The sequence below is a fragment of the Ranitomeya variabilis genome, chromosome 4 (assembly GCF_051348905.1).
Source record: "Ranitomeya variabilis isolate aRanVar5 chromosome 4, aRanVar5.hap1, whole genome shotgun sequence".
Classification (NCBI taxonomy): Eukaryota; Metazoa; Chordata; class Amphibia; order Anura; family Dendrobatidae; genus Ranitomeya; species Ranitomeya variabilis.
Window position 1 is genome coordinate 368,541,789 of NC_135235.1, and position 27,247 is coordinate 368,569,035.

Consider the following 27,247-nt stretch of genomic DNA (forward strand, 5'->3'; position numbering starts at 1 on the left):
AGCCTTATGATTGGGCTTCAGAGTGACTTTTTAGAAGCATGATTTTCATTTTCTGGTTCAATAAGCAAGTGTTTCACTTTTCTTTGCAACCTAACTACTCCATCCAGAGGAGGACACAAGGTGTTAAATCAGCACATTGTCTCCATGAAGACTGCCCTCCAGCTGCTTCTCATTAATTAGCCTTCGGGTGGAGTCAGTCTGATAAATGAGATGTACTGTTCAGAGTGGAGATTTATCTGGAGCTCTGATAGATGGCTCTTTTGCTTAAAAGTGTAAGTCATACTGCTTCTATGCATCAGATTGAGTGCCTTTGTGCATAATACTGCATTATAGTGCCTCTATGCATCATATTGAGTGCCTCTGTGCATAATACTGCATCATAGCACCTCTATGCATTATATTGAGTGCCTCCGTGCATAATACTGCATCATAGTGCCTCTATGCATCATATTGAGTGCCTCCATGCATAATACTGCATCATAGTGCCTCTATGCATCATATTGAGTGCCTCCGTGCATAATACTGCATCATAGCGCCTCTATGCATTATTTTGAGTGCCTCCGTGCATAATACTGCATCATAGTGCCTCTATGCATCATATTGAGTGCCTCCATGCATAATACTGCATCTTAGTGCCTCTATGCATTATATTACGTGCCTCCGTGCATCATACTGCATCATAATACCTCCATGCATCATATTGAGTGCCTCTGTGCATGATACTGCATCATTGTACCTCTATGCATCATATTGAGTGGCTTGCTAAAGGCAAGTCTATTACATAATTAGCTTTAAAAGATGACATAAGTCATTTTGGTACATCCTATAAAAGGACATACTACTGTCCTGGGAGCAGAAAATCCCACGAGTTGAAAGAAGGGACTCCTTCAGCCTTGGAATGCTTTGCCTTAAAGATATTAGGACTATCTACAATTTGCATAGTTTTGGGGGCACCCTCAGGGCACATTTGTTCAGAGCGGCTTATCACGTTCCCTAATCAGTCATTTTATGTTTGTGCGTGTGTGTGTGTGTGTGTGTGTGTGTGTGTGTGTGTGTAGCCCACTATCACTATCTCCATCTATCCCCACCCCCTGAAGATGGCTGTGCAATCATTGTAAATACAACATTGTTGATACACACCTGTACTTTGTATCTTCCCTGCCTCATTGTAGAGTGTAAGATCTCAGGAGCAAGGTGGGTTTATTTTGCTTTAATTATTGTATGGTTGTTACTTATGACTGCTGTGTTTGAGACTGTCAAACTGTAAAGCGCTGCGGAATATGTGGACACTATATGGATGGAAGTTTATTATTGTTGTTATTATTAATCCTTCCCAAACTCCACATTCGGCAATCAGATAGACAGACAGTTTCTGGTCCCATAAGTCTGTTGCGATTTGTTTTCCAGGGACATCAGCACTGCCTTTTGTACCTTGTGGTGAAGCAGCAGCACTGTGTCGTGTGGCAGAGGATCCCATACTCGCGGCTCTTACAGCAGTCACGGCTCCTAAGACAAATGAAACTGTATCCAGGGCTCTTACTGTTAAGACCCCATAGTCTCACTGCCTCTCAGTATATAATCTCCCTCCGTAATGAGGAAGAAACCTACTTTTTCTCTAGCCATGGAATATGGTTACTCCCACAATGGCAGTCTGGGTGTATAAAGATTCCTGAGAAGATTGCCTCTTGGGATATGTATGTGCGTAATATGCATATATGGACAAATAAGTTGACATACTTATAATGTCTGGACTAATGACTCGTATAAATGCAGTTCCGAATAATTTCAAGTGTCGAAAGATTTTTACTAGCACTACCACCACCACCTTCATTGATTCAGAGTCCGGACACCCTGTGTCTAACATCAAGTAAAACAGGAGTGACGATCCACGTTTCTCTTTCAGTGCTTCTAATGAGAAGCCCGACGTTGGTAATGGCAGGAGATATTACCTGCCGGATGGTGTATTCCTTAGTTTCAATAATATATAACCCTTCTTGGGGTTAGACATCTAAGGATTTGGAATAGACGTGATCTCCTGGATGAGTGATGTGTGTACATCCCAATGCTGTGCCATTATCCATGTACTAACTGTTATTGGTTTGATATTCCCACAATCCAGGACCTCTGTCCTGCAGGTCTCCTTATAGTACGGTAAGCTGGTCTGTAACCAAGACTTAATCTGAGCCCAGAAGGACCAATGAAGGAACAGTCCTGGGTTATAAGCACATGCAGCTTATTATTGGTCGATACAGTCCTCATTGTGTGGTGGCTGTGACTTTCACCATATTTTGCTGGGCAATAAGGTTCTCTAACCCTATTCTGGGGCTGCGATGTCTATAAGTATCTATCACAATAAATAACTTGCTGTGGTTCATTATTGGTATTGGAGTACAATGGGTGTATCTCACTCTCTGCTCCTGATGTTTATTTCATTTACCACATTCATACTGAAATTGGCCATTATAGATGTATACCAGGCACTCACTACGGTGATTTTCCTTGTGGATCTCTTTAGATATCTATGTTTTTTCTGATCTTTCAGATCCTTTATATATTTAGTCTGTTTTTTTGCCTGGGACTTTGATTCCTGGGCTTCTGTACCCACCCTGGGAGAGTTGCTTTGGTATTCTCCATGGTGCTGTCCTGAGGGACGTAATGGAAAAAGGGAAATTAGACTTACCGGTAATTCCATTTCCAGGTAGTCCCTCAGGACAGCACCCATAGTTCCCTCCCTTATGTTTCTGTTTTAGGATTGTTCGGGATTAATCTACCGGCAGATCGTTCGTCCTTTGGATCACCATGGCTCCACATTAAGATGAAGCAGAATAATGGTTATTACAGACATGTTTGTAAGGGCACGTTTAGACCATTTATTTCCATCCTTCGTTGGTACTTTGAAAGAACACTGGAGGGTGGAGGTGGGAGGGTCCTTTTAACCTCTCTATGATCCTGTCCCGCTATAGGTCAAGGAAGGACGTCCTCCATGGTGCTGTCCTGAGGGACTACCTGGAAATGGAATAACCGGTAAGTCTAATTTCCCTTTTTCACGCTCGTGGTGCCCTCAGACAGGGAATAGGAGTTCACAGGGAGAGGTGACACCAAAGGTGACATCAACCCCCTCAACTATCACCCCACTTGCCACCGCTACAGGGCAAGTGGGAAGAGCGAGGCTAAGTGCCAGAATTGGCGCATCTTAGAGATGCGCCTTTTCTTGGGCAACTGATAGCTGATGTTTTTAGCCTGGTGGGGGGGCAGTATACATGGCCCCTTCCTAGGCTATTAATATCAGCCCGCAGCTGACTGCATCGCCTTTGCTAGATATTAATTATAGGGGTCCCTACGTAATTTTTTTAGGGTCCCCCAATTTATTAGCCAGTAAAGGCTAAGTATACAGCTGTGAGCTGATATTAATAGCCCGAGAAGCTCCATGGGTATTACCCCTTTCCCAGGCTATAAACATCGGCCCTCAGCTGTCCTCTTTCCCTCTGCTGGTTACAAAAATTATGCGGGAGCCCACGCCAATTGTTTTTCAGAAAAATTATCTGTTATTAAATATATGTACAGTAAGCTGCACACACTGTGTGTTTTGACTATTTCCTTTGAAAATGATGTGTACATGACAGAGTAATTCTCTATGTAAAAGCTCACGTTAAAATCGCATTGCAGTCGGATAGCAATCGCACTGCATTCGGATGTAAAAAATCGGATTGTACTCGCATGATACTCGGAAGATACTTGGTTTATACTTTTGCGATTCTTGGCAGGGAGACTTGGACCGATTTTTTTTTCAAATGTTTTGTGTGACTCAAGCCACGGCTGCCACTAGGAATTATGGGGCCCCATGCTGGCAGAATTTTCGGGACCCCTTGAAACTCTGCCCAGGCTCCACCCTAGCCCAGCTTCCTCCCCTCGAACCTTCCATAGTCCCATCACCCTCTCTTGGAAAAACTCAGTCAGTCTAATAAGTCATCACCCGTTAGATTATACAACAAATTTTATTGAAGACACAAAAGAGCACACTGAGGTCAAAAATACTCTGTTGTAAAAAAAAATAAATAAATAAAAAAAAAAAAAAAATCACAGTAATCAGCAAGTGCTAGTCAAAAGATGTAAAGAAAACAGGGTATTTAGTTGATACGTTTTTTTGCAAAAAAATGTATATTAAGCTTCTCCACCAAATCGTCAAGGTATACCCTTCTAGAGCAGTCCTAACTAATGTATAAAATCCCTATCTGATGTATTTAAAACCTGATCATCTGTATAGTACCTGTATAAGCAGGGTTCAGAGAAGGACTATCCATGTGGACATGCAGGATGGAACAGCTTAAATGCAAATGACCCACAGAGGAGTGGTGGACTCCCCAGTCTTGTAGAAACAAGAGAACAATTATAGAACCAGAAACACATGGGCCACTTGCACATTGAACAAGTCTGTAGGAACCTGTTCACACCACCAGAAAACTTGAAGACACAAAAGAGCACACTGAGGTTAAAAATACTCTGTTGTAAAAAAAAAATCACAGTAATCAGCAAGTGCTAGTCAAAAGATGTAAAGAAAACAGGGTATTTAGTTGATACGTTTTTTTGCAAAAAAATGTATATTAAGCTGCTCCACCAAATCGTCAAGGTATACCCTTCTAGAGCAGTCCTAACTAATGTATAAAATCCCTATCTGATGTATTTAAAACCTGATCATCTGTATAGTACCTGTATAAGCAGGGTTCAGAGAAGGACTATCCATGTGGACATGCAGGATGGAACAGCTTAAATGCAAATGACCCACAGAGGAGTGGTGGACTCCCCAGTCTTGTAGAAACAAGAGAACAATTATAGAACCAGAAACACATGGGCCACTTGCACATTGAACAAGTCTGTAGGAACCTGTTCACACCACCAGAAAACTTGAAGACACAAAAGAGCACACTGAGGTCAAAAATACTCTGTTGTAAAAAAAAAAAAATCACAGTAATCAGCAAGTGCTAGTCAAAAGATGTAAAGAAAACAGGGTATTTAGTTGATACGTTTTTTTGCAAAAAAATGTATATTAAGCTGCTCCACCAAATCGTCAAGGTATACCCTTCTAGAGCAGTCCTAACTAATGTATAAAATCCCTATCTGATGTATTTAAAACCTGATCATCTGTATAGTACCTGTATAAGCAGGGTTCAGAGAAGGACTATCCATGTGGACATGCAGGATGGAACAGCTTAAATGCAAATGACCCACAGAGGAGTGGTGGACTCCCCAGTCTTGTAGAAACAAGAGAACAATTATAGAACCAGAAACACATGGGCCACTTGCACATTGAACAAGTCTGTAGGAACCTGTTCACACCACCAGAAAACTTGAAGACACAAAAGAGCACACTGAGGTCAAAAATACTCTGTTGTAAAAAAAAAAAATCACAGTAATCAGCAAGTGCTAGTCAAAAGATGTAAAGAAAACAGGGTATTTAGTTGATACGTTTTTTTGCAAAAATGTGTATATTAAGCTATATATATTTATATGTATATTTTTTTTTGTTGGGACATGGTGGCCATCCACCAACCATCCACTACTCCATGCATCTGGACCATCCAGGGTTGCTCGTCACTCATCAGTAAGGCTGGTTTCACATTTGCGTTTTTTGCCGCTGCGTTTTAGCGCAAAAAAAAGCATGCGTTTTTTTCCCTATATTTAACATTAAAAACGCATGCATTTTTTGAATGCGTTTTGCCGCGTTTGACGACGCATGCGTCTTTTCTATGCTTGCGTTTTGTTTCAGAAATGCAACATGTAGTAATTTCTAGAGGCGTTTTTTTGCCGCAAAAAAACGCATGCATTTTTTTGCCGCAAAAAAACGTATTGCTGTCTATGTAAATGCATGCGTTTTTAAGCACATGCGTTTGGTTGCGTTTTAAACGCATGCGTTTCAATAGAAAAAAACAAGAATACACACCGATAAGCCACCCCCCACCATCAAGGTGATAAAGGGATCCAAACCCTAACCCTACCCCTAACCCTACCCCTAACCTTAAAGCCGGTAATTCAATTGCCGGCTTTTCATTTCTCCTGCCTAAACCCGACATGATATGAGACATGGTTTACATACAGTAAACCATGTCATATCCCCCTTTTTTTTGCATATTCCGCACTACTAATGTTAGAAGTGTGTATGTGCAAAATTTCGGCGCTGTAGCTATTAAATTTAAGGGTTAAATCGCGGAAAAAATTGGCGTGGGCTCCCGCGCAATTTTCTCCACCAGAGTGGTAAAGCCAGTGACTGAGGGCAGATATTAATAGCCTGGAGAGGGTCCACGGTTATTGCCCCCCCCCGGCTAAAAACATCTGCCCCCAGCCACCCCAGAAAAGGCACATCTGGAAGATGCGCCTATTCTGGCACTTGGCCACTCTCTTCCCATTCCCGTGTAGCGGTGGGATATGGGGTAATGAAGGGTTAATGTCACCTTGCTATTGTAAGGTGACATTAAGCCAGATTAATAATGGAGAGGCGTCAATTATGACACCTATCCATTATTAATCCAATTGTATGAAATGGTTAAAAACAACACACACAATATTGCAAAGTATTTTAATGAAATAAACACACAGGTTGTTGTAATATTTTATTGCTCTCTCAATCCACCTGAAGACCCTCGTTCTGTAACAAATTAAAAATAATAAAATAATAAACCAACAATATACATACCTTCCGTAGATCTGTAACGTCCCACGATGTAAATCCATCTGAAGGGGTTAAAATATTTTACAGGCAGGAGCTCTGCTATAATGCAGCTGTGCTCCTGCCTGTAAACCCCGGGGAATGAAGGTAATGTAGGTCAATGACCTGTAGTTACCTTCAGTCGCGGTGATGTCCTCATATGACCTCGAGCCTGGGAACTTTTTCCCACGCTCGACGTCCTTAAATCCTTAAATTTAATAGCTACAGCGCCTTAATTTTGCACATACACACTACTAACATTAGTAGTGTGGAATATGCAAAAAAAAGGGGGATATGACATGGTTTACTGTATGTAAACCATGTCTCATATCATGTCGGGTTTAGGCAGGAGAAATGAAAAGCCAGCAATCGGCTTTTCTGCTATATCGCGCTGAAGTAAATATAAATATATAAATATATATATATATATATATATATATATATATATATACATATATATATATATATGTGTGTGTCTCAATTATATATATATATATATATATATATATATATATATATATATATATATAAAACAAAACCCGACTTTGCCAAAAGTTGGCGACTTTTGAAATTGGCCGATCTGTTTTGCTCAACCCTAATTTTGATGATTGGCAGCTGCCACACACTTCTCAGCATGCATTTCAAAAATGCAAACGCAGGAAAAAACGCATGTAAACGCGTCAAAACGCCGCGTTTTTTTTACCGCATGAGAAAACGCATGCGTCTAAAAAACGCAGCGTTTGCACGCGTTTACATGCGTTTTTTCACCACCTGCGTTTGCGTTTTAAACGCTGCGTTTTTAAACACAGATGTGAAACTAGCCTAAGCAATACTGTTTGGAAATTAGTCTTCATGTATGTCTGGGCCCACTGCAACCGTTTCTGCTTGTGAACACTGTTTAGGGGTGGCCGAATAGTAGGTTTATGCACCACAGCAAGACTTTGATGGATCCTACACCTTGAGGTTTGAGGGACTCCAGAGGCACCAGCAGCTTCAAATAACTGTTTGCTGCTTTGTAATGGTATTTTGGCAGCTGCTCTCGTAATCCAATGAATTTGTCTGGCAGAAACCTTCGTCATTATGCCTTTACCTGCATGAACTCTGTCTGTGCTCTGTTTCAGTCACAAGTCTCTTAACAGTATGATGATCACTCTTAAGTTTTCGTGAAATATCTAATGTTTTCATACCTTGTCCAATGCATTGCACTATTTAATGCTTTTCAGCAGCAGAGAGATCCTTTTTATTTCCTATATTGTTTGGAACCTGTGACCTGCTTAATAATTTGGAACATAATTTTTAAGTAGTTTCCTTTAATTAGAATCACCTGGAAAACGAATTATCACTTGGGTTTAAGATTGATTTCAGTAATCCATTGAGCCCTGAGACACAATACCATCCACGTGTTTATTTGAAAAACAAAACAATGAAAAAAGGGTGGTTTGCATGTCAATGACTGGGCCAATTTTTACAATTCTGACCATTGTCCCTTTATGAGGTTATAACTCTGGAATGCTTCAATGGATCCTGGTGATTCTGACACTGTTTTCTCGGGTCATATTGTACTTCATGCTAGTGGTAAAATTTCCTTGACATTACTTGAGTTTATTTGTTAAAAAATGGAAATTTGGTGAAAATTTTGAAAATGTCACAATTTTCCAACTTTGAATATTCATACCCTTAAATCACAGAGATATGTCACACAAAATACTTAATAAGTAACATTTCACACAAGTCTACTTTACATCAGCACAATTTTGGGACAAATTTTTTTTCCGTTAAGGAGTTATAAGGGTTAAAAGTTGACCAGCTATTTCTCATTTTTACAACACCATTTTTTTTTTTAGGGACCACATCACATTTGAAGTCACTTTGAGGGGTCTGTATGATAGAAAATACCAAAGTATGACACCATTCTAAAAACTGCACCCCTCAAGGTGCTCAAAACCCCATTCAAGAAGTTTATAAACCCTTCAGGTGTTTCACAGGAATTTTTGGAATGTTTAAAAAAAAATGAACATTTAACTTTTTTTCACAAAAAATTTACTTCTGATCCAATTTGTTTTATTTTACCAAGAGTAACAGGAGAAATTGGACAACAAAAGTTGTTGTACAGTTTGTCCCGAGTATGCCGATACCCCATATGTGGGGGTAAACCACTGTTTGGGCGTGTTGCAGAGCTCGGAAGGGAAGGAGCGCCATTTGACTTTTCAATGCAAAATTAGCTGGAATTGAGATAGGATGCCATGTCGCGTTTGGAGAGCCCCTGATGTGCCTAAACAGTAGAAAACCCCAAAAGTGACACCATTTTGGAAAGTAGACCCCCAAGGAACTTATCTAGATGTGTTGTAAGCACTTTGAACCCCCAAGTGCTTCACAGAAGTTTATAATGTAGAGCCGTGAAAATTAAGAAATCCTTTTTTTCTGCAAAAATGATCTTTTAGCTCCAAATTTTGTATTTTCCCAAGGGTATCAGTCGAAATTGGACCCCAAAAGTTGTTGTGCAATTTGTTCTGAGTACGCTGATACCCCATATGTGGGAGAAAACTACTGTTTGGGCGCATGGCAGAGCTAGGAAGGGAAGAAGTGGCGTTTTGAAATACAGACTTTGATGGAATGGTCTGCGGGCGTCACTTTGCATTTGCAGAGCTCCTGATGTACCTAAACAGTAGAAACCCCCCACAAGTGACCCAATTTTGGAAATTATACCCCCCAAGGAACGTATCTAGATGTGTGGTGAGCACTATGAACCCCCAATTGCTTCACTAAAGTTTTATACTGCAGAGCCATGAAAATAAAAAATCTTTTTTTTTTCCGCAAAAATGATTTTTTAGCCCCCAGTTTTGTATTTTCTCAAGGGTAAGAGGAGAAATTGGACCCCAATTTGTCCTGAGTATGCTGATACCCCATATGTGGGGGTAAACTACTGTTTGAGCGTACGGCAGAGCTCGGAAGTGAAGGAGCACCGTTTTACTTTTTCAACGCAGAATTGTATGGATTGAGATTGGAAGTCATGTTGCGTTTGCAGAGCCCCTGGTGTGCCTAAACAGTAGAAACCTCCCCATTTCTAACTCCAACCCTAACCCCAACACACCCCAAAGCCTAATCCCAACCATAACCCCAACACACCCCTAACCCTAATCCCAACTCACCCCTAACCCTAACCCAACCGTAAACGTAATCAAAACCCTAACTTTAGCCCCAGCCTTAACAGGAAAATGGAAATAAATACTTTTTTTTATTTTACCCTAACTAAGGTGGTGATAATGGGTAATGTTATGTGTCGAGTTCCCACCGCTGCACAGGGGGAACCTCGAACCATGTCCGCTGCGGTCTCCCATTCTCCTCCAGCCGCAGTGGAACCTGCTCAGCGGAGACGTCAGTCCCAGCATCTGGCTCAAGCTGATACTGTGCGAATGGTTACTGCTCCCTTTCCAGGCTCTGCCTTTGTAGCCAGCACTGATCAGCAGCAAGCAGGCCTTTCTGGGACTGAGTCCTGCTTTTCCTATACTGAGCATGCCCACGGGACGACCTCCCATTGGAGGTCGGTGGTCACATGCTCAGGTCCTGTTGCCGCTCCTTTTGGACCACCAGGAAGTTTCTGGAGCGCTACTGCTATAAATTGTTCGCATGGCCGCTCGGCCATGCGCTAGTGTAAACTTATTTACTTGTGTATGTGTAGATGAATACCTGTCAATGGATGAAAGCTCCGTATCACTCCCATCCCTAGTGTTGTTGCTTGCTCGCGAATGGTGGAAGCTACCTAGCGCCAGACAGTGCTACTCTGCACATCCAGCACATAATTCAGCGTCTCAGCAGCGACCGCAAGTGCAGCGCAATGCGCTTTCCGGGCTCTGGTTAGGGTGGTTAGTGGCGTCCGCCAGAGCGGCGTTGTATGCACTCTTGTGCGATAAATTATTATTAGTTCAGTTCTACCCCTGACACCACAATAACGGTGTCAAGCGTAAGAGGTCTAGAGGAACTCTTTCCCCGTGTCTTGGGACAGAGTTCTGTGACTCTTTACTTGCGCTCTCTGTGCAGTACCGCAGCCCTGTGATGCAACAGGGTTCGCTTCCTTCATACCGGGTGAAGCTAACCCGTGTGTGTATTCACATTATACCGCCATCTAGTCTGCCATTACCGATCAGCAGGTGTCCTTTCTGCACGTTGGACTCCAGACTGCGAACGCCCCCATATCCTCTCTAAATATTATTTGGTGCGTTCAGCCAGTCCTAACAGGTGGTTTTAATTTACTATTTATAGCAGGTTTTTATGTCGGGTTTTTATGATTGGCAGCTGTCACACTAAAAGACGCTTTTTATTGCAAAAAATATTTTTTGCGTTACCACATTCCGAGAGCTATAATTTTTCCATATTTTGGTCTACAGAGTCATGTGAGGTCTTATTTTTTGCAGGACGAGTTTACGTTTTTTCAACAAAAAAGTAACAGAAAGAGCGGCACTGTCCCCGTCTATGAGGCTCTTCCCAGACTCTAATCAGGGTGTAATACGCAGACTTGATGAACAACACAATAAATCGCGACTTTAATGGTGCTCCTCTGAAAAAAGACGTCCATAAGCACATTCCATATATAAGAAAAATGAGGGCACTCACCAGTCTTCACGTTTTCAGTCCTTTATTGCAATAAATCCAGATAAAATTGGCCGGGGGAGAGGGAGCCGAAGCTCGTGTGAGCAGGGAAAGACAGGGACGACAGCTGTTTCGCGCTGTGCTTGCGCTTCTACAGGTCAGTTTGTGCACAGGTGGAACGGCGGAAATGTAGTGCCGGCCATGACACAACCCCCCGCCAGAACCCCTCCCACAATAAAATACACAACATTAAAATAGCACACCATAAAACCAATGCCTATATCTAGGCTAATATAAACACTTTCACCAAGGCTGACAACTAAAGCATACACAATTATTCCAGAAATGGTACTTCAACTCATGAATCATTAAACATTAAATCTTAACTATCGGTAACAGCAGAATATTAACCACAGCTATAGTTACTATTATTACCACCCAGTACTGCTAACATTAAGACCCTGAGGGGCAGAAGGAAGAGCCGGCGTGGGCAAACAGCACAAACGGAATTCATTGGTTTTATATGTGAAGGTTTAGAGTTTATCCTTACACATAATGCGTTTATGTTTTTGGATGAATGGTATGTCCAAGAAGTGGGGACTGCGATGGGGACTCCGGCAGCTTGTACTTTTGCTAATTTGTTTTTGGGACTCTTCAAGGAGAAGTATGTTTATGCAAATGATAACAATTTTTGGCGGCATATACAGTAAAATTTTATCGAAGGTACATCGACGATATAGTAGTGATCTGGGATGGAACAAAGGATGCTTTCAATAGTTTTGTAATGTACCTGAAAAAGAATAATAACATGAACATGGCATTTACATTAGTATTTGGAGGACAGCAGTTGGAATTCCTGGATGTCTTGGTAGAGATTAAAGAGGACAAGATCTGTACGTCACTTTACCGCAAACCAGTGGCAGGTAACACCATGATGCATTTTAATAGCTTCCACCCGATGCACACCAAGCGTTCCCTGCCCCATAGTCAGTTTTTGAGAGTAAGCAGGGTCAATAATACGGATGAGGGTTTTGGCAGTCAAAAGAGATGGAAGCCAGATTTAAACAAAGGGGTTATCCAGAAAATGTATTGATGGCAGCGAAGGAAAAGGTGGTAAGCGAGAGGAGATTGGTTAGCAAGAAGAGGTTACCTGCCCTTAGGGCCAATCTAGGGAAAAGGTTCACTTTTTGTTTCCAATACAGTAATATGGATCAGCAAATACGACTGGCCATTAAGAAAAATTGGCATATTTTAGGACGGGATAAAGAGCTAGCTGAGGTAGTAGCTAGAGGCCCCCTAATAGCCAACAAACGAAGTGTCAGGTTGAGAGAAAAATTAGTGAAAAATCTGATTGTTAGATCGAATCAGAATTGGTTAAATGCTACGGTCCCTAAAGGTAACTTTAAGTGCGGGCATTGTCCGTGTTGTAGACAGCATGTAAAAGATCGGGTTTTACATATAGGCGCATTAGAACATATGGTCAAGGATTTTATAACGTGTAGGACAGATCACGTAGTATACGTGATCTTTTGTCCCTGTAGATATTACTACATAGGGAAAACAATCCGGCCACTATATGTCCGTTTTCGTGAGCATTGCAGGTCAGTGATATCAGGGAAAGGAGTACCGCGTTTGATTGCGCATGTGAGAGAGAAGCACGGCGGTAATACAGAAATTCTTACCTTTGCTGGGATTGAGAAAGTTGGTCTGCCGGCGCGAGGGGGTGATTTAGACAACTTGCTCCTCAGATGTGAGGCAAGATAGATCATGCGCAGCAACGCATTGGGGCCATTGGGCTTTAACGATAGGGTGGACATGTCGATTTTCCTTTAATCTGTCTTTTAATGTTAGCAGTACTGGGTGGTAATAATAGTAACTATAGCTGTGGTTAATATTCTGCTGTTACCAATAGTTAAGATTTAATGTTTAATGATTCGTGAGTTGAAGTACCATTTCTGGAATAATTGTGTATGCTTTAGTTGTCAGCCTTGGTGAAAGTGTTTATATTAGCCTAGATATAGGCATTGGTTTTATGGTGTGCTATTTTAATGTTGTGTATTTTACGGTTTGTGGGAGGGGTTCTGGCGGGGGGTTGTGTCATGGCCGGCACTACATTTCCGCCGTTCCACCTGTGCACAAACTGACCTGTAGAAGCGCAAGCACAGCGCGAAACAGCTGTCGTCCCTGTCTTTCCCTGCTCACACGAGCTTCGGCTCCCTCTCCCCCGGCCATGAATTTTATCTGGATTTATTTGCAATAAAGGACTGAAATCGTGAAGACTGGTGAGTGCCCTCATTTTTCTTATATATGGAATGAGTTTACGTTTTTATTGGTATCATTTTTGGGCACATGACATTTTTTGATAGCTTTTTATTCCAATTTTTGTTAGGTAGAATAAACAAAAACCAGCAATTCGTGAATTTCTTTGGGGGGGGGCGTTTATACCATTCCTCGTTTGGTAAAATTGATAAAGTAGTTTTATTCTTCGGGTCAGTATGATTACAGCGATACCTCATTTATATCTTTTTTATGTTTTGGCGCTTTTATACAATAAAAACTATATTATAGAAAAAATGATTATTTTTGATTCGCTTTATTCTGAGGGCTTTAACTTTTTTTATTTTTTCGCTTATGACACTGTATTTTTTGCAGGACAAGATGTCGTTTTCGGCGGTACAATGTTTATTTATATCCGTCCTTTTGATCGCGTGTTATTCCACTTTTTGTTCGGTGGTATGATGATAAAGCATTGTTTTTTGCCTAGGTTTTTTTTTTTTTTTTTTTACGGTGTTCAATGAAGGGGTTAACTAGTGGGACAGTTTTATAGGACAGGTCATTTCGGACGCAGCGATACTAAATATGTGTACTTTTATTGTATTTTTTTTATTTACATAAATAAATGTGTTTATTGGAACAATATTTTTTTTTATTTATTTATTTAGGATTTTTTTTTTACACATGTAAATATATTTTTTTTACTTTGTTCCAGTGTGGGACATCATGTTATAATGTCAGATTGCTGATCTGACACTTTGCAATGCACTGTGTCAGATCAGCGATCTGACAGGCACTGCAGGAGGCTTGTCGGTGCCTTATCTGAGCAGGCGCTTGCAAGCCACCTCCCTGCAGGACCCGGAAGGAGCCCCGCAGCCCTCTTGGATCCGGGGCCTGCAGGGAGGAGGACGGAGGAGACGCTCGGAGCAACGCGATCACATTGCGTTGCTCAGAGGGTCTCAGGGAAGCACGCAGGGAGCCCCCCCCACGCGATGCTTCCCTATGCTGCCGGAACGCTGCGATCTCATGGTTGATCATAGTGTTCCGGGGGTTAATGTGCCGGGAGCGGTCCGTGACCGGTCCTGGCACATAGTGCCGGATGTCAGCTGTGATAGTCTGCTGACACCCACCCGCGATCGGCCGCGCTCCCCCCGTGAGCGCGGCTGATCGCGTTAGGCTTCTTTCACACTTCAGTTGTTTGGCGTCAGTCAGCTCCGACATCGTGACGGATCCGTCAAAATTGTTGAGAAAACGGTTCTAACGGATCCGTTTTTGTGACGGATCATTTACACTGTTCCGTCAAAAAAAACGATCCGTTAGAACCGTTGCTACTGTTTTTCCATCTGTTGTAACCGTTTTTTGACGGATCCGTTTTTTAAAAAAGGGAGGATCTCAATGTGATTGGCTACTGGAAACTACTGGAAAACTATATATACTGTGTATTTACACCACATCTTTGAAAGGTTGTAGAGAAAGTGGCAAAGATGGAAGGGGTGCTGGCGAATATTGTGAAGATATTTACGGATTTCACTTTTGAGGCTAATCGGTTGGCAGTCATCGTTCGAGACAAGGAGGAAGAAAGACTGTGCATCCTGCGGCAGCGGCGGAAGAGAAGGCTGTGGATCCATCCTATCACAGCCCAACGCATGACCCTTGGTGTTTATTCCACACTTTACATTGAATTGAGGGAAAATCCTCAAAAATTCTTCAGCTATGTGAGAATGAAAGCGGAAAATTTTGAAATTTTGTTGGGCCATGTGGAGGAATCTATACGGAGACGAGACACCCAGATGCGCTTCTCCATATCACCAGCGGAGCGTCTCATGGTGACTATTCGGTAAGTTATTATTTTTTTTAATGATTCTCATTCATCAGACTTTTAACTATAATGTTGTTTTTTTAAGTTTTTATTAATTATTGTCTTTTCCTTTTGTTAACAGATTCCTTGCAACTGGAGAGTCGTTTTCATCCCTACATTTCCAGGTCAGGCTTGGGATATCCACAATCTCAGGGATCATCAGAGAGACCTGCCGGGCATTGTGGGAGTGCTTACAAGCGGAATACATTCCAGAGCCATCACAGGAGAGGTGGCTGGAGATTGCCCACAATTTTGAACAAATATGCCAGTTCCCAAATTGTGTCGGAGCAGTTGATGGGAAGCATATAAGGATTGTAAAACCTTCTGGCTCTGGATCAGAATTTTACAACTACAAAAAGTACTTCTCAATTGTATTGATGGCCATGGCCGACGCACACTGCAAGTTTATCGCTGTGGATATCGGTGCGTATGGACGCGCAAATGACTCCCAGATTTTTAAAACTTCACCAATGGGGCGTCGTTTGTATGGAGAGACATTTGACTTTCCATCGCCTAGACCTCTCCCTGGAACCACCGGTCCACCATTACCATTTGTGTGCGTTGGAGATGATGCCTTCCAGCTTTCTCCACACTTGCTTAAACCCTATGGAAGTAGTGGACTGACCCAGAGGAAGAAAATTTTTAATTATCGCTTAACCAGAGCACGAAGAGTTGTGGAATGTGCCTTTGGCATCTTAACTGCTAAATGGAGAATCCTACTAACAGCAATTAAACTGCAGACTGAAACTGTTGATGATGTGGTGAAGGCTTGCGTGGTACTTCACAATTTTGTTTTATCCAAAGAACATGTTTCCCTGGAGGATAATGTGTCAGAAACTACCTTGCGGGATTAACAAAACACAAGTTTTCGCAGTCCAGTAGCAGTCTCCAGAATGGGGGACAATTTTGCAGACTACTTCATGTCTCCTCAAGGATCAGTTGACTGGCAGTACGAAATGGTGTAAAAACATTTTTTTTTTCACACTTGTAAATATACCATGTTTTTTGTTTTGTTACAAAACCTTTGGACTTTAACCTCCCATTATTGTATGTCTTGAACCGGTACCCCTTTACACATTTTCTACTGTTACTTTTACCATAACCTTGGTGGTTTTAATACAGTTTAAAAAAAAAAAGGAAAGACAATAAAATTGTTTTTAAACCAAAAAAAGTTTTATTTATTTACAAGTTCTCATAATTTGGGGTGGAGATAGTAGCGGAGGGGCTGACAGGGCGGACCACGTTGATAGTGGGGGACAGGACATCACGGGGAGGAACAGAAGTGGAATGGGTGGTGAAAACATGAGGTTGGGCAGGGAGTTGAGGTACAGATGTGGTCTGTGGGAGGTATGGTGAAGGTGTTGGTGGGATTGGGAACGGTGAAGTTAAAGGGGAAGAACGGAAAGGGGAAGGTAGGTACTGGGAAATACTGAGGGGAGAAGGAAGGAATGGCGAAGGAGTAGAAGTAGGATGGACGGGAGGAGGATGGACGGGAGGAGGATGGACGGGAGGATAGACGGCAGCTTGAGAGGGGAAAGGTGTTGAAACATGAAGGGTAGGTGGAGGGGCTTGGGACATCGCCTGCGCTATAGAGCAGTGTGGCAGCCTTGCATCACATGCATCTGCAGGTCAGGAGTTAGATTTTCCATGTGCCTGAGGACCGACTGAAAAAACAGTGTCTTGGTGACTGGTTTGCATCTGAATGCATCCTATCCAGACGACTGCTGAGTTCAAGTATGCTTTTGTTAAGCATATTGTACCCAGCAGATGTTTGCTCACCCAAAAGCTTGATGGCATTCTGGAAGGCTGCATTCAGATGCAAAAACTCAGGCGCATAGCTCCTTTCCTGACCTCTCTGGCGCTGCCGTCCTGACCCCAAAGGTGGTCTAGATGTTGCGGCAGTGTCAGAGGGGTGGGGTAAAGGGAACTCTAACTCATCACCTGCAGCTTCAAGTGACGAAGTTCGCCCTGCTGCTCCAACGCTGGTGGATGGGGCCGAGGGATCACACAAAAAGGAAGGTACAGATACAGAGGGGTCGACGTGGTCCCCGGTGGCGGACTCCTGAGAGATCGCTCCAGAGGGGTGCAACTCTGATGCAGGCTCCCGAGTGCTGCAGACAGTGCTGTTAAAGAAGAAAAAAAAAATTAGTATCTTGATATTACAATTGCCCTTGCTGCCAAAAAAATATGAAGGTTACACATTTTAACAGTTTGACTGAAATCATGTAGTTGAATATTTACCTTCTGCTCAGCAGCGTCGACCGGAGGAACGACAGGGCTCTTGCATATTTATACCTGCTCCTGCGTCCTCTAGATCCACTCGGGGCCTGCATCTCCTTGTTAAACTCCCTCTTGAAGAGATCCCTGAGTGACCGCCACCGCACGATAACCCTGTTACCTGGAAAGATAAAGCAAAAATTGGTTACTATACAACACATTAAATCATGCTAACACAAGTTAATGAAGTGTGAATACTTACGCGCTAGATCCTGGGCCCCAGCGTCGAGTTCATCCCAGTTATCCAGAACAGCACTGCACACTTCCTCCCATAGCCATCGGGTGACGAACTGGTCAGCATGGCGGCGGTCCGCCATGTTCCACAGCGGCTCCCGACTTTGGACCGCTTGAATGAGGGTGTCCACATCAATGCCTTCCTCTTCCTCAGCCTGTTCGGGAGCACGCTGTGAAGCCTTAACAAAAAAATAAGAATAAAAAGGGAAGGATTATACCACATGAATTTTACAGTTTAATAAACACCAAACCAAAAAGGAACTTACTCTTCGGTGACCGCCGCGATTAGCATTCCGACGACTATGGGAGGTGCTTTGAGGAACTCTAAGTCGAGACCCGGATTGTGAAGACTAATAAAAAAAATAAATAAATACATTATGTGCTTGGATGGAGGCATATGTACTGTGTGTGTGCTGTGCTGAATGTTTGTGTTGGGTGTAGTGTGTTTTATGTGAGGATCAGTCTCTGCAAAACTTACACTATGCGCTCCCGCTCCTCTCATTTCTCCACCTGCCCGTCTCCTTCTGGAAGCGCCTCTGCTTCATCTTCCTGTGAAAACAGAATAAATACATATAGGGTTCAAAAACATGTTACCGGAGATGTACCAAAATTTTTTTATGAAGAATGAAAAAAATCACCTCAGGTGGCTGACGATGTGAGGGGGGGGGGCTCTCAGAAGAAGAAATTATGGTCCTGCGTCTGTCTTGGGTCCTTGCTGCGTTTCTCTTGGGTCCCATTTTTCTTGGGTCCCTAAGAATCTGCAAGTATAAAGAGAGTTCTAAGCTACTATACAAAAGGATAGATAAAGCTTTCGGGACTTTATACTTACATCTGTTTTCCAAACTCTTTGGTCCTTGCTGCGTCTGTCTTGGGTCCTTGCTGCGTTTCTCTTGGGTCCCGTTTTTCTTGGGTCCCTAAGAATCTGCAAGTATAAAGAGAGTTCTAAGCTACTATACAAAAGGATAGATAAAGCTTTCGGGACTTTATACTTACATCTGTTTGCAAAACTTGGGGGGCCTAGCTGCGTCTGTCTTGAGTCCTTGCTGCGTTTCTCTTGGGTTCCTTGCTTGATTCCCCACAAAAAAATTATTACACAAAAAAAAAAAAAATTGTGTTAACTGTTCCCTTCAAACTTGATATGCTTGATGCACAAGCTGCAAAACCGTTCACCTCCTGTTTCCCCCAAAAATTCCTTGAAAGCAACACCAAAACTACTTCAAACTTGATATGCGCCATGCGCATTTTGCTAAACCTACCCCACCCCTCCTCCAGACACAGTTTCAACCTTATAAAAAATTTCCCTCATTCAAAGTTAAAATACCAATACCCAAAAATGATAATTATGGTTACCCTACAGTTACTATTTTCTAAAACCAGATAACATTTTCTAGACCAAAGGTTTGCATTCCGCATTTGTATATAGAACCTCAAACACCTTTATTGAATTTAGACCCAGTTTTAAATTTATCTTGAAATCATACTACGGACAGTTTTGTGGAATTTTTATTACAATTTTTTTTTTTTTTCTTTTTTTTTGTTGGAAAGTAGGAGCTACACTGCTGTTTATTTTAAATACCAGTACAGTATGTTAATGTATGAAAAATAACAAAAATGCAGGACCCACACATCACACACATGTCACAGCACAGCCATTCAAAATACCAGCACAGTATGAAAAATAAAAACATGCAAGGCGGGCGGTCGGGCATACACATCACACGGCATTTATACACACACCACACACATGTCACAGCACAGCCATTCAAAATACCAGCACAGTATGAAAAATAAAAACATGCAAGGCGGGCACACACACAAACACACACTGGCAGAACTCATGCTGGATGGCAGTACTCACATGGCAGTCTCTGGCAGTGTCTTGCTGGCTGCCAGCAGGGTCTGTCTTGCTGGCAGGGTCTGTCTTGCTGGCAGGGTCTGTCTCTCTTGCTGGCAGGGTCTGTCTCTCTTGCTAGCAGGGTCTGTGTTCTCTCTTGATGGCACATTGAGGAATGAGGCCCACCTGTCCTGTTTATATAGTTTTGGGGTTGTCTGGGCAAAGTATCTACTTTTTGGAGCATGCTCAATTGAAAAAAATGGATTGGGGCGACGGATCCGCCAAATGATGGATCCGTCGCCCATAGACACCCATTCTATGAAATGGCGGTCGCGAACCGTCAATTAGTCGCTGACAAAAAACGTTACAATGTCCGTCAATGTCTAGACAACGTCCGCCAAATTTCGACGGTTCCGTCGCATGGCGGATGGAACGGACGACCATCCGCCACAATCCGTCGCTAATGCAAGTCTATGGGAAAATAGCGGATCCACCAAAAACAAATGGCGGATACGCTATTTGAGGAAAATGGCGGTTTCAGACTGACGCCAAAAGACTGAAGTATGAAAGAGGCCTTAGACGTACTATCCCGTCGGTGGTCATACGGGCCCATACCACCTCGATGAGATAGTACGTCTAATGTCAGAGAGGGGTTAAATCCAATTTGCATAATAATTTGGAACATGGTGTACAGTGATCACCAGTGCCATTATATACATGAACTCTGTATATAGCATACAGTATGTAGTATATAGGTAATACAGAGATCACCAGTGACATTATACACAGGAGCTCTGTGTATAGTGTACAGGTAATACAGTGATCTCTGGTGACATTATACACAGGAGCTCTGTATCCAGTATATAGTGTCAGTGTACAGGTAACACAGGGATCACCAGTGACATTATATATAGGAGCTCTGTGTATAGTGTACAGGTAATACAGGGATCACCAGTGACATTATACACAGGAGCTCTGTATATAGTATATACTGTAATTGTACAGGTAACACACTGACTCACCGGTGACGTCTCTAGTTGAAGTCCTTCATCTTCGCTTTTCTTTTTCATCCAGTTCAGACGGCCATCACTTCTTCCAGCCAGGACTTGTCTCTGCAGAAAATAACAATTATCTAGTGCACATTCCGCAATTTTTACCCTACCTCTATGCTACGCCAGATGAAGAAAAAAGCAACCATGTCGGCCTGCACAGTAACAGGACCTCTCCTCCCCCACACTGAAGACAGTATCCTCAAAAATAATATCCTTTGATTATCCCCTACAGTAATAAAATTCCACATTCTGTGTCCTCTTATTCTGCCTCATATCTCTCCATTCTGCCCCCATGTCTCTCCCTATTGCCCCCATAGTCATCCATAATAGTATAATGCATCCCCAAAGGGGCATAATATGCCCTCACCTGGCCGAGATCCAATGGCGTCCTCCACTTGATGCATCTGAGGCACGGACCTTCGTTTCAGCGTATGACAGTGATGTCATATGCCAACGATGTGCCCGCTGACGTCAGCTGCCGACCTGTGATTGGCTGGTGGCTGTTAACTGTTGCCGTGCGGGAGCAAACTTTAACTGCCTGTGCATCTAAAGACGCACGGGCAGTTACTGAGCCAGCAGAATCCCGCCACTTGGGCCCGCTGAGCAGAGGAGAGGGGGCCCGCTGCGGGCCCCCTCTGCTCATTGGGGCCCATATACCAGTAAGGGCACTAATGCCCTGATGGCGGCCCTGACTCCGGCCCAAGTTGTCCTGTGAACAAATTCTTCCACCTGAGCAGTGGATCTATTCAAGCAACTACAGAGTGACCATGGGCATCTTGACTGCTTCTCTAGTGCTCTCCTTGCTTGGGATGTCCATTTACCTGGATGATCATGTCTTCATAGATTTTCAGTTGTGCCATACTCGTTACATTTTTGAATATGGATTGACCAGTGCTCTTTGAGTTGTTCAGAGATTAGGCTATTTTTTTTATAACCTAGCAATTTACTAGTTATGTGACTTCTGTAGACAATTTTGTCACTTGGGATTTTATTTAGGGGTATCAGACTATGAGAGGAGGGGACCAATACAAATGCATATCACAATTTTCTTATTTATATTTTTAAATTACCGTATTTAGAAAACTATCATTGCCTCTGCACTTCACAAATACTAGCTAAAATCCCAATAAAATACATTTACGTTTGTGGGTGTAATATTTTTTCATCTCCTTCCAGTCTACTAAATATCAAATCGGCTTCTCTCCTGCGCCTCCTTTTTGAACTGCGATATTACAAAAATATGCCAATAATACTAAGATAGGATATTCAGGTGCTTTAATCATCTCTGTTGCAGATACATGTTCACATGTAACACTTTTCCTAATCATAATTACTGTATCATAGAAGAAAAATGGCAATACAGTAACTTTGAAGCACTCTACCAATACTATGACATAGAGCTGGGTAGGTCTAATGTCTTAATGCTATATTTATGGGATGGGCATGACTTTCAAAGTAAGTATCTATACATACAACTTCTCTTTTATGACTTTTTCTTCTTTGAAGCATCAAACATGTTATAACTTGTGATCGGTTTACGTGCCGGAAATGCAGCAGAACAGTAGTAGTGGGCAAAAGGCATCTTTTATTAGTAAGATACAGTCGTTACTTTCTAGGTGCATTTAATATTGTTGCATAATTCCCCATATTTATTTTACTGAAGCAGAACACTGAAGGATTTTCCATTCCAATTTTTTCCAATTATCTGCAGAGGAGCCATGGACACCGACTACTTTCAACACAAAGGGATTTGCTTTGCTTCTTTAGTGTATTCACAAGAAAGGCTGCAGTACTTGGAGAATGAATTTCATGTCCGTGATGATGACATCTACAGTGTTTCGTATCCCAAGTCAGGTATAATTATAAGAAGTTTGTTGTGTTTTTGCTATTCTTCTAAACTTCTAAGATCCTTTGATAAGTGCTGAGTTCACCATAACTGTTGCAGGAAAAATATATCATCTTTGTATCTTGTTAGCCAGTAGGTAGAAAAATAGTCAAAATTGAGAGTCCTCAGTGGTTGATGGCTGACTGAAAAGATAGTAATAAATAGCAAGTTTCCAGACTACTCTGATCTCTTCATCAGGCATAGTGCAACACAATATAACACCTACAGCACAAAAAGGGAGCATCAAGGCAACTTTATCATATACTAATACTTTTATTATGATATTATTGTAAGTTTTATAGCAAATATAATAGCAAATTCAGACCAAAAGATTAAAGGTGAGAAAGGAGAGCTCTTGAGATCTAACAGCTCGCCACAACATGTAGCAGGAACAATAAATAGCATTTTATATATGTTACCACCAAGTATATTAATAATTATAAATTGATCAAATAATGTTTACAATGAAGCAGAATTATTAATGTAGGAAGAGAAGGAACAGCTGTGGCAAAAAATATTGGTGCAGTGCATGGATAAGGAGTGTGAAAGTTTTATTGTCCACTCATGGAGGTCTGGTCCATGGTTGTGATGCCCCATCAAGGTCTGGTCTAAGGTTATGATGCCTAGAGAGGTCTGGTTCAACTTTGCGATTCCCCATGAGGTCTTGTCTATGGTTGCAATGCCCCACGAGCAGTGGCGTAACTACAAAGTTATGGGCCCCGGTGCGAACTTCCAAATGGGGCCCCCCCCCCTACCTCCGTGACGCCCCCCCACCCCCTTCCCCTAGATACGCCTCGGACTGTTGCAGGAATCTCCTGCACTGCAACATGGTGTTGGGTGCCAGCACAGCCCGCACAGTGGTATATCCAGCACAGCCCGCACAGTGGTATATCCAGCACAGCCCGCACAGTGGTATATCCAGCACAGCCCGCACAGTGGTATATCCAGCACAGCCCGCACAGTGGTATATACAGCACAGCCCGCACAGTGGTATATACAGCACAGCCCGCACAGGGGTATATAGAGCACAGCCCGCACAGGGGTATATACAGCACAGCCCGCACAGGGGTATATACAGCAGAGCCCGCACAGGGGTATATACAGCACAGCCCGCACAGGGGTATATACAGCAGAGCCCGCACAGGGGTATATACAGCAGAGCCCGCACAGGGGTATATACAGCAGAGCCCGCACAGGGGTATATACAGCACAGCCCGCACAGGGGTATATACAGCACAGCCCGCACAGGGGTATATACAGCAGAGCCCGCACAGGGATATATACAGCACAGCCCGCACAGGGGTATATAGAGCACAGCCCGCACAGGGGTATATAGAGCACAGCCCGCACAGGGGTATATACAGCAGAGCCCACACAGGGGTATATACAGCAGAGCCCGCACAGGGGTATATGCAGCACAGCCCGCACAGGGGTATATGCAGCACAGCCAGCACAGGGGTATATAGAGCACAGCCAGCACAGGGGTATATAGAGCACAGCCAGCACAGGGGTATATAGAGCACAGCCCGCACAGGGATATATATAGCACAGCCCGCACAGGGGTATATAGAGCACAGCCCGCATCTCATCCCCCCCCCCCCGATAATGGCCCCACAGTCCGGTGAAAAAGAAAAAAAAAACTCTCCTCACCTTTCCTTTTGCCCGCGCTGCTCCTGGTGGCTGCAGTCTGCCCAGGACACTGCAGGTGCGCGATGATATGACGTCATCGCACACCCGCAGTGTACTGTCAGAGGCAGAGCGGGGAATGATGGGAGAGGGAGCGTCAGGTGACGCTCTCCTCCATCATTGCAATTTGCATTGAACTATACCGGTGTCATAGACGCCGGTATAGTAAAATGCGGCGGCGGCGGCGGCGGCGGGGAGGAACAGTGCAGCGGCCCACTACTGGCATCGGCTCTTCTGGCATTTGCCAGAAGTGCCCGATGTCCAGCCCGGCCCTGCCCTGACCTGCCGGCCCGGGGCCCCTGACCTGCGGGGCCCGGTCGCAATGGCGACCGCTGCGACCGCGGTCGTTACGCCCCTGCCCACGAGGTCTGGTCTAGGGTTGTGATGCCACACAAGATCTGGTTGTGATGCTCCACAAGGTCTGCTCCATGACTATAATGCTCCACAAGGTCTGGTCCATGGTCCACAAATGATCTGAGAAGCACATTCCTTTATTAATTTAGAAGGACATAAATCCATGCCTCCCCTTCATTCCTGCTGTGTCAGTGGTGTCATAAACTTGTATTATCAGACTCTTTTTTTTTTTTTTCTGGGATTTGAAGTTACCGTACCTTTTAATTCTAATATTTTCATGGCCATGATGCTGTGATCAGGGCTATAAAAATGCTCAGCTATAAGTAGATCTGTCCTTTGATTTATTGTGTGATGATGAGAATTCATCTTTATTCTTAGCCTTGTTCCTGTCACCTCTACATATACACCCCCAGTCAAAAAACTGTTATACTGTTAACTCATGTACATTTACTGTAAGAGTTTGCTCACATGGAACTTTTACATGAGTATTTAAGTATGAAAAATGAGTATCCCATTGTTTTGGGTTGTGACTAAGATGGCAACCTGAGAAGATGTGTGAAACTGTCCTTCTTCCATCCTTAATTACAGCAGTAGTCTGCTGATTCATTATCAGATGAGGCTAACTTGCCTGGTATTGGAGACTGCCTTTTGGGCTGATTTAGACACTTACCCAATGGGTTAGAGGAAATACCTCATTCTTCCGCTCTTCAGTATATACCCTTACCGCCATTACACCACCCTTATATTCATCATCTTGGCAGTCAACCTGTCTACATCCTGGCCCTGGACTCTGCAGCTGCTGCCCCAAGGCAGGGTTTGAGCTAGCTGCTGGTGGTCGTTTATTGGGTTCACCTTCAGTCCCCTGTAAAAGGGCCTTCTGTTTCTTGTTGTCCTACCCCTTCTTTTGGCTTTGTGATGCCACACATTCCTTTACTGCAAGCACCTCCTACCCTAATTTATTATGGCACCTTAGACACTGTCTCTGGTGAGTCAGAACAGTGGGGGCACTCTACAATACCTGCCCATTTCTGGTCCTGGGAAGACTTACTGACAAATGGGTGCTGCTGGCCACTGTCTTTATGACCTGCTCACCCCTGGAGCAGATCCCTAACGCCTGCCGGTGTAACAGGCCAAAGTAACCCCGTCCCAGATTAACCCCGGGTATAATTTGGCCTAGGCCAGAGTATACCCCGGGGTATAAACTGGCCTAGGCCAAACTATACCCAGGCATAAAATGGCCTAGGCCAAACTATACCCCGGGGTGTAAAATAGCCTAGGCCAAACTATACCCCTCCAGGCCACATTATACCCCCCAGGGTTAAAGTGGCCTAGGCTACATTTAACCCTGGGTATATTTTGGCCTAGGCCAAACTATACCTAAGGATGTAAAACAGCCTAGGCCAAACTATAACAGGCCACACTATACCCTCAGGCCAGACTATAGCCTTTTACTGGTTGCTATGGGATTTTACATGGCCACTTTATCCTAGCAACGCCCTGGATACGGTTGGAAAAGGGGTTTATCTACCTTGGGGGCACCCTCACAGCACTGCGGGGAAGCCGGGGAACCCTTTTACTGGTTGCTATGGGATTTTACATGACCAATTTATCCTAGCAACGCCTTGTATACGCTTGGAAAAGGGGTTAATCTACCTTGGGGGCACCCTCACAGCACTGCGGGGTGGGTGGGGATCCCTTTTACTGGTTGCTATGGGATTTTACATGGCCACTTTATCCTAGCAACGCCCTGGATACGGTTGGAAAAGGGGTTTATCTACCTTGGGGGCACCCTCACAGCACTGCGGGGAAGCCGGGGAACCCTTTTACTGGTTGCTATGGGATTTTACATGACCAATTTATCCTAGCAACGCCTTGTATACGCTTGGAAAAGGGGTTAATCTACCTTGGGGGCACCCTCACAGCACTGCGGGGTGGGTGGGGATCCCTTTTACTGGTTGCTATGGGATTTTACATGGCCACTTTATCCTAGCAACGCCCTGGATACGGTTGGAAAAGGGGTTTATCTACCTTGGGGGCACCCTCACAGCACTGCGGGGAAGCCGGGGAACCCTTTTACTGGTTGCTATGGGATTTTACATGACCAATTTATCCTAGCAACGCCTTGTATACGCTTGGAAAAGGGGTTAATCTACCTTGGGGGCACCCTCACAGCACTGCGGGGTGGGTGGGGATCCCTTTTACTGGTTGCTATGGGATTTTACATGGCCACTTTATCCTAGCAACGCCCTGGATACGGTTGGAAAAGGGGTTTATCTACCTTGGGGGCACCCTCACAGCACTGCGGGGAAGCCGGGGAACCCTTTTACTGGTTGCTATGGGATTTTACATGACCAATTTATCCTAGCAACGCCTTGTATACGCTTGGAAAAGGGGCTTATCTACCTTGGGGGCACTGTCGCAGCATTGCATGGAGGCTGGGGAACTCTTTTCCTGGTTGCTAAGCGATTTCAAATGATCAATCTAAGGTACTTACACCATGTAAAAC

General features: G+C 43.5%; 1 protein-coding gene across 1 annotated transcript in view; it reads left to right on the forward strand.

Moving 5' to 3' along the window:
- The first annotated feature begins 1,181 nt into the window (after nucleotides 1-1,181).
- LOC143764781 (sulfotransferase 2B1-like) overlaps nucleotides 1,182-27,247 on the forward strand; it is a 203,345-nt gene continuing 177,279 nt past the window's right edge. The window contains exons 1-2 of the mRNA XM_077250734.1: nucleotides 1,182-1,194; nucleotides 22,528-22,670. Coding sequence (XP_077106849.1) covers nucleotides 22,535-22,670 — 136 coding nt within the window. The 5' untranslated portion in view covers nucleotides 1,182-1,194; nucleotides 22,528-22,534. The remainder of the gene's footprint in view (nucleotides 1,195-22,527; nucleotides 22,671-27,247) is intronic.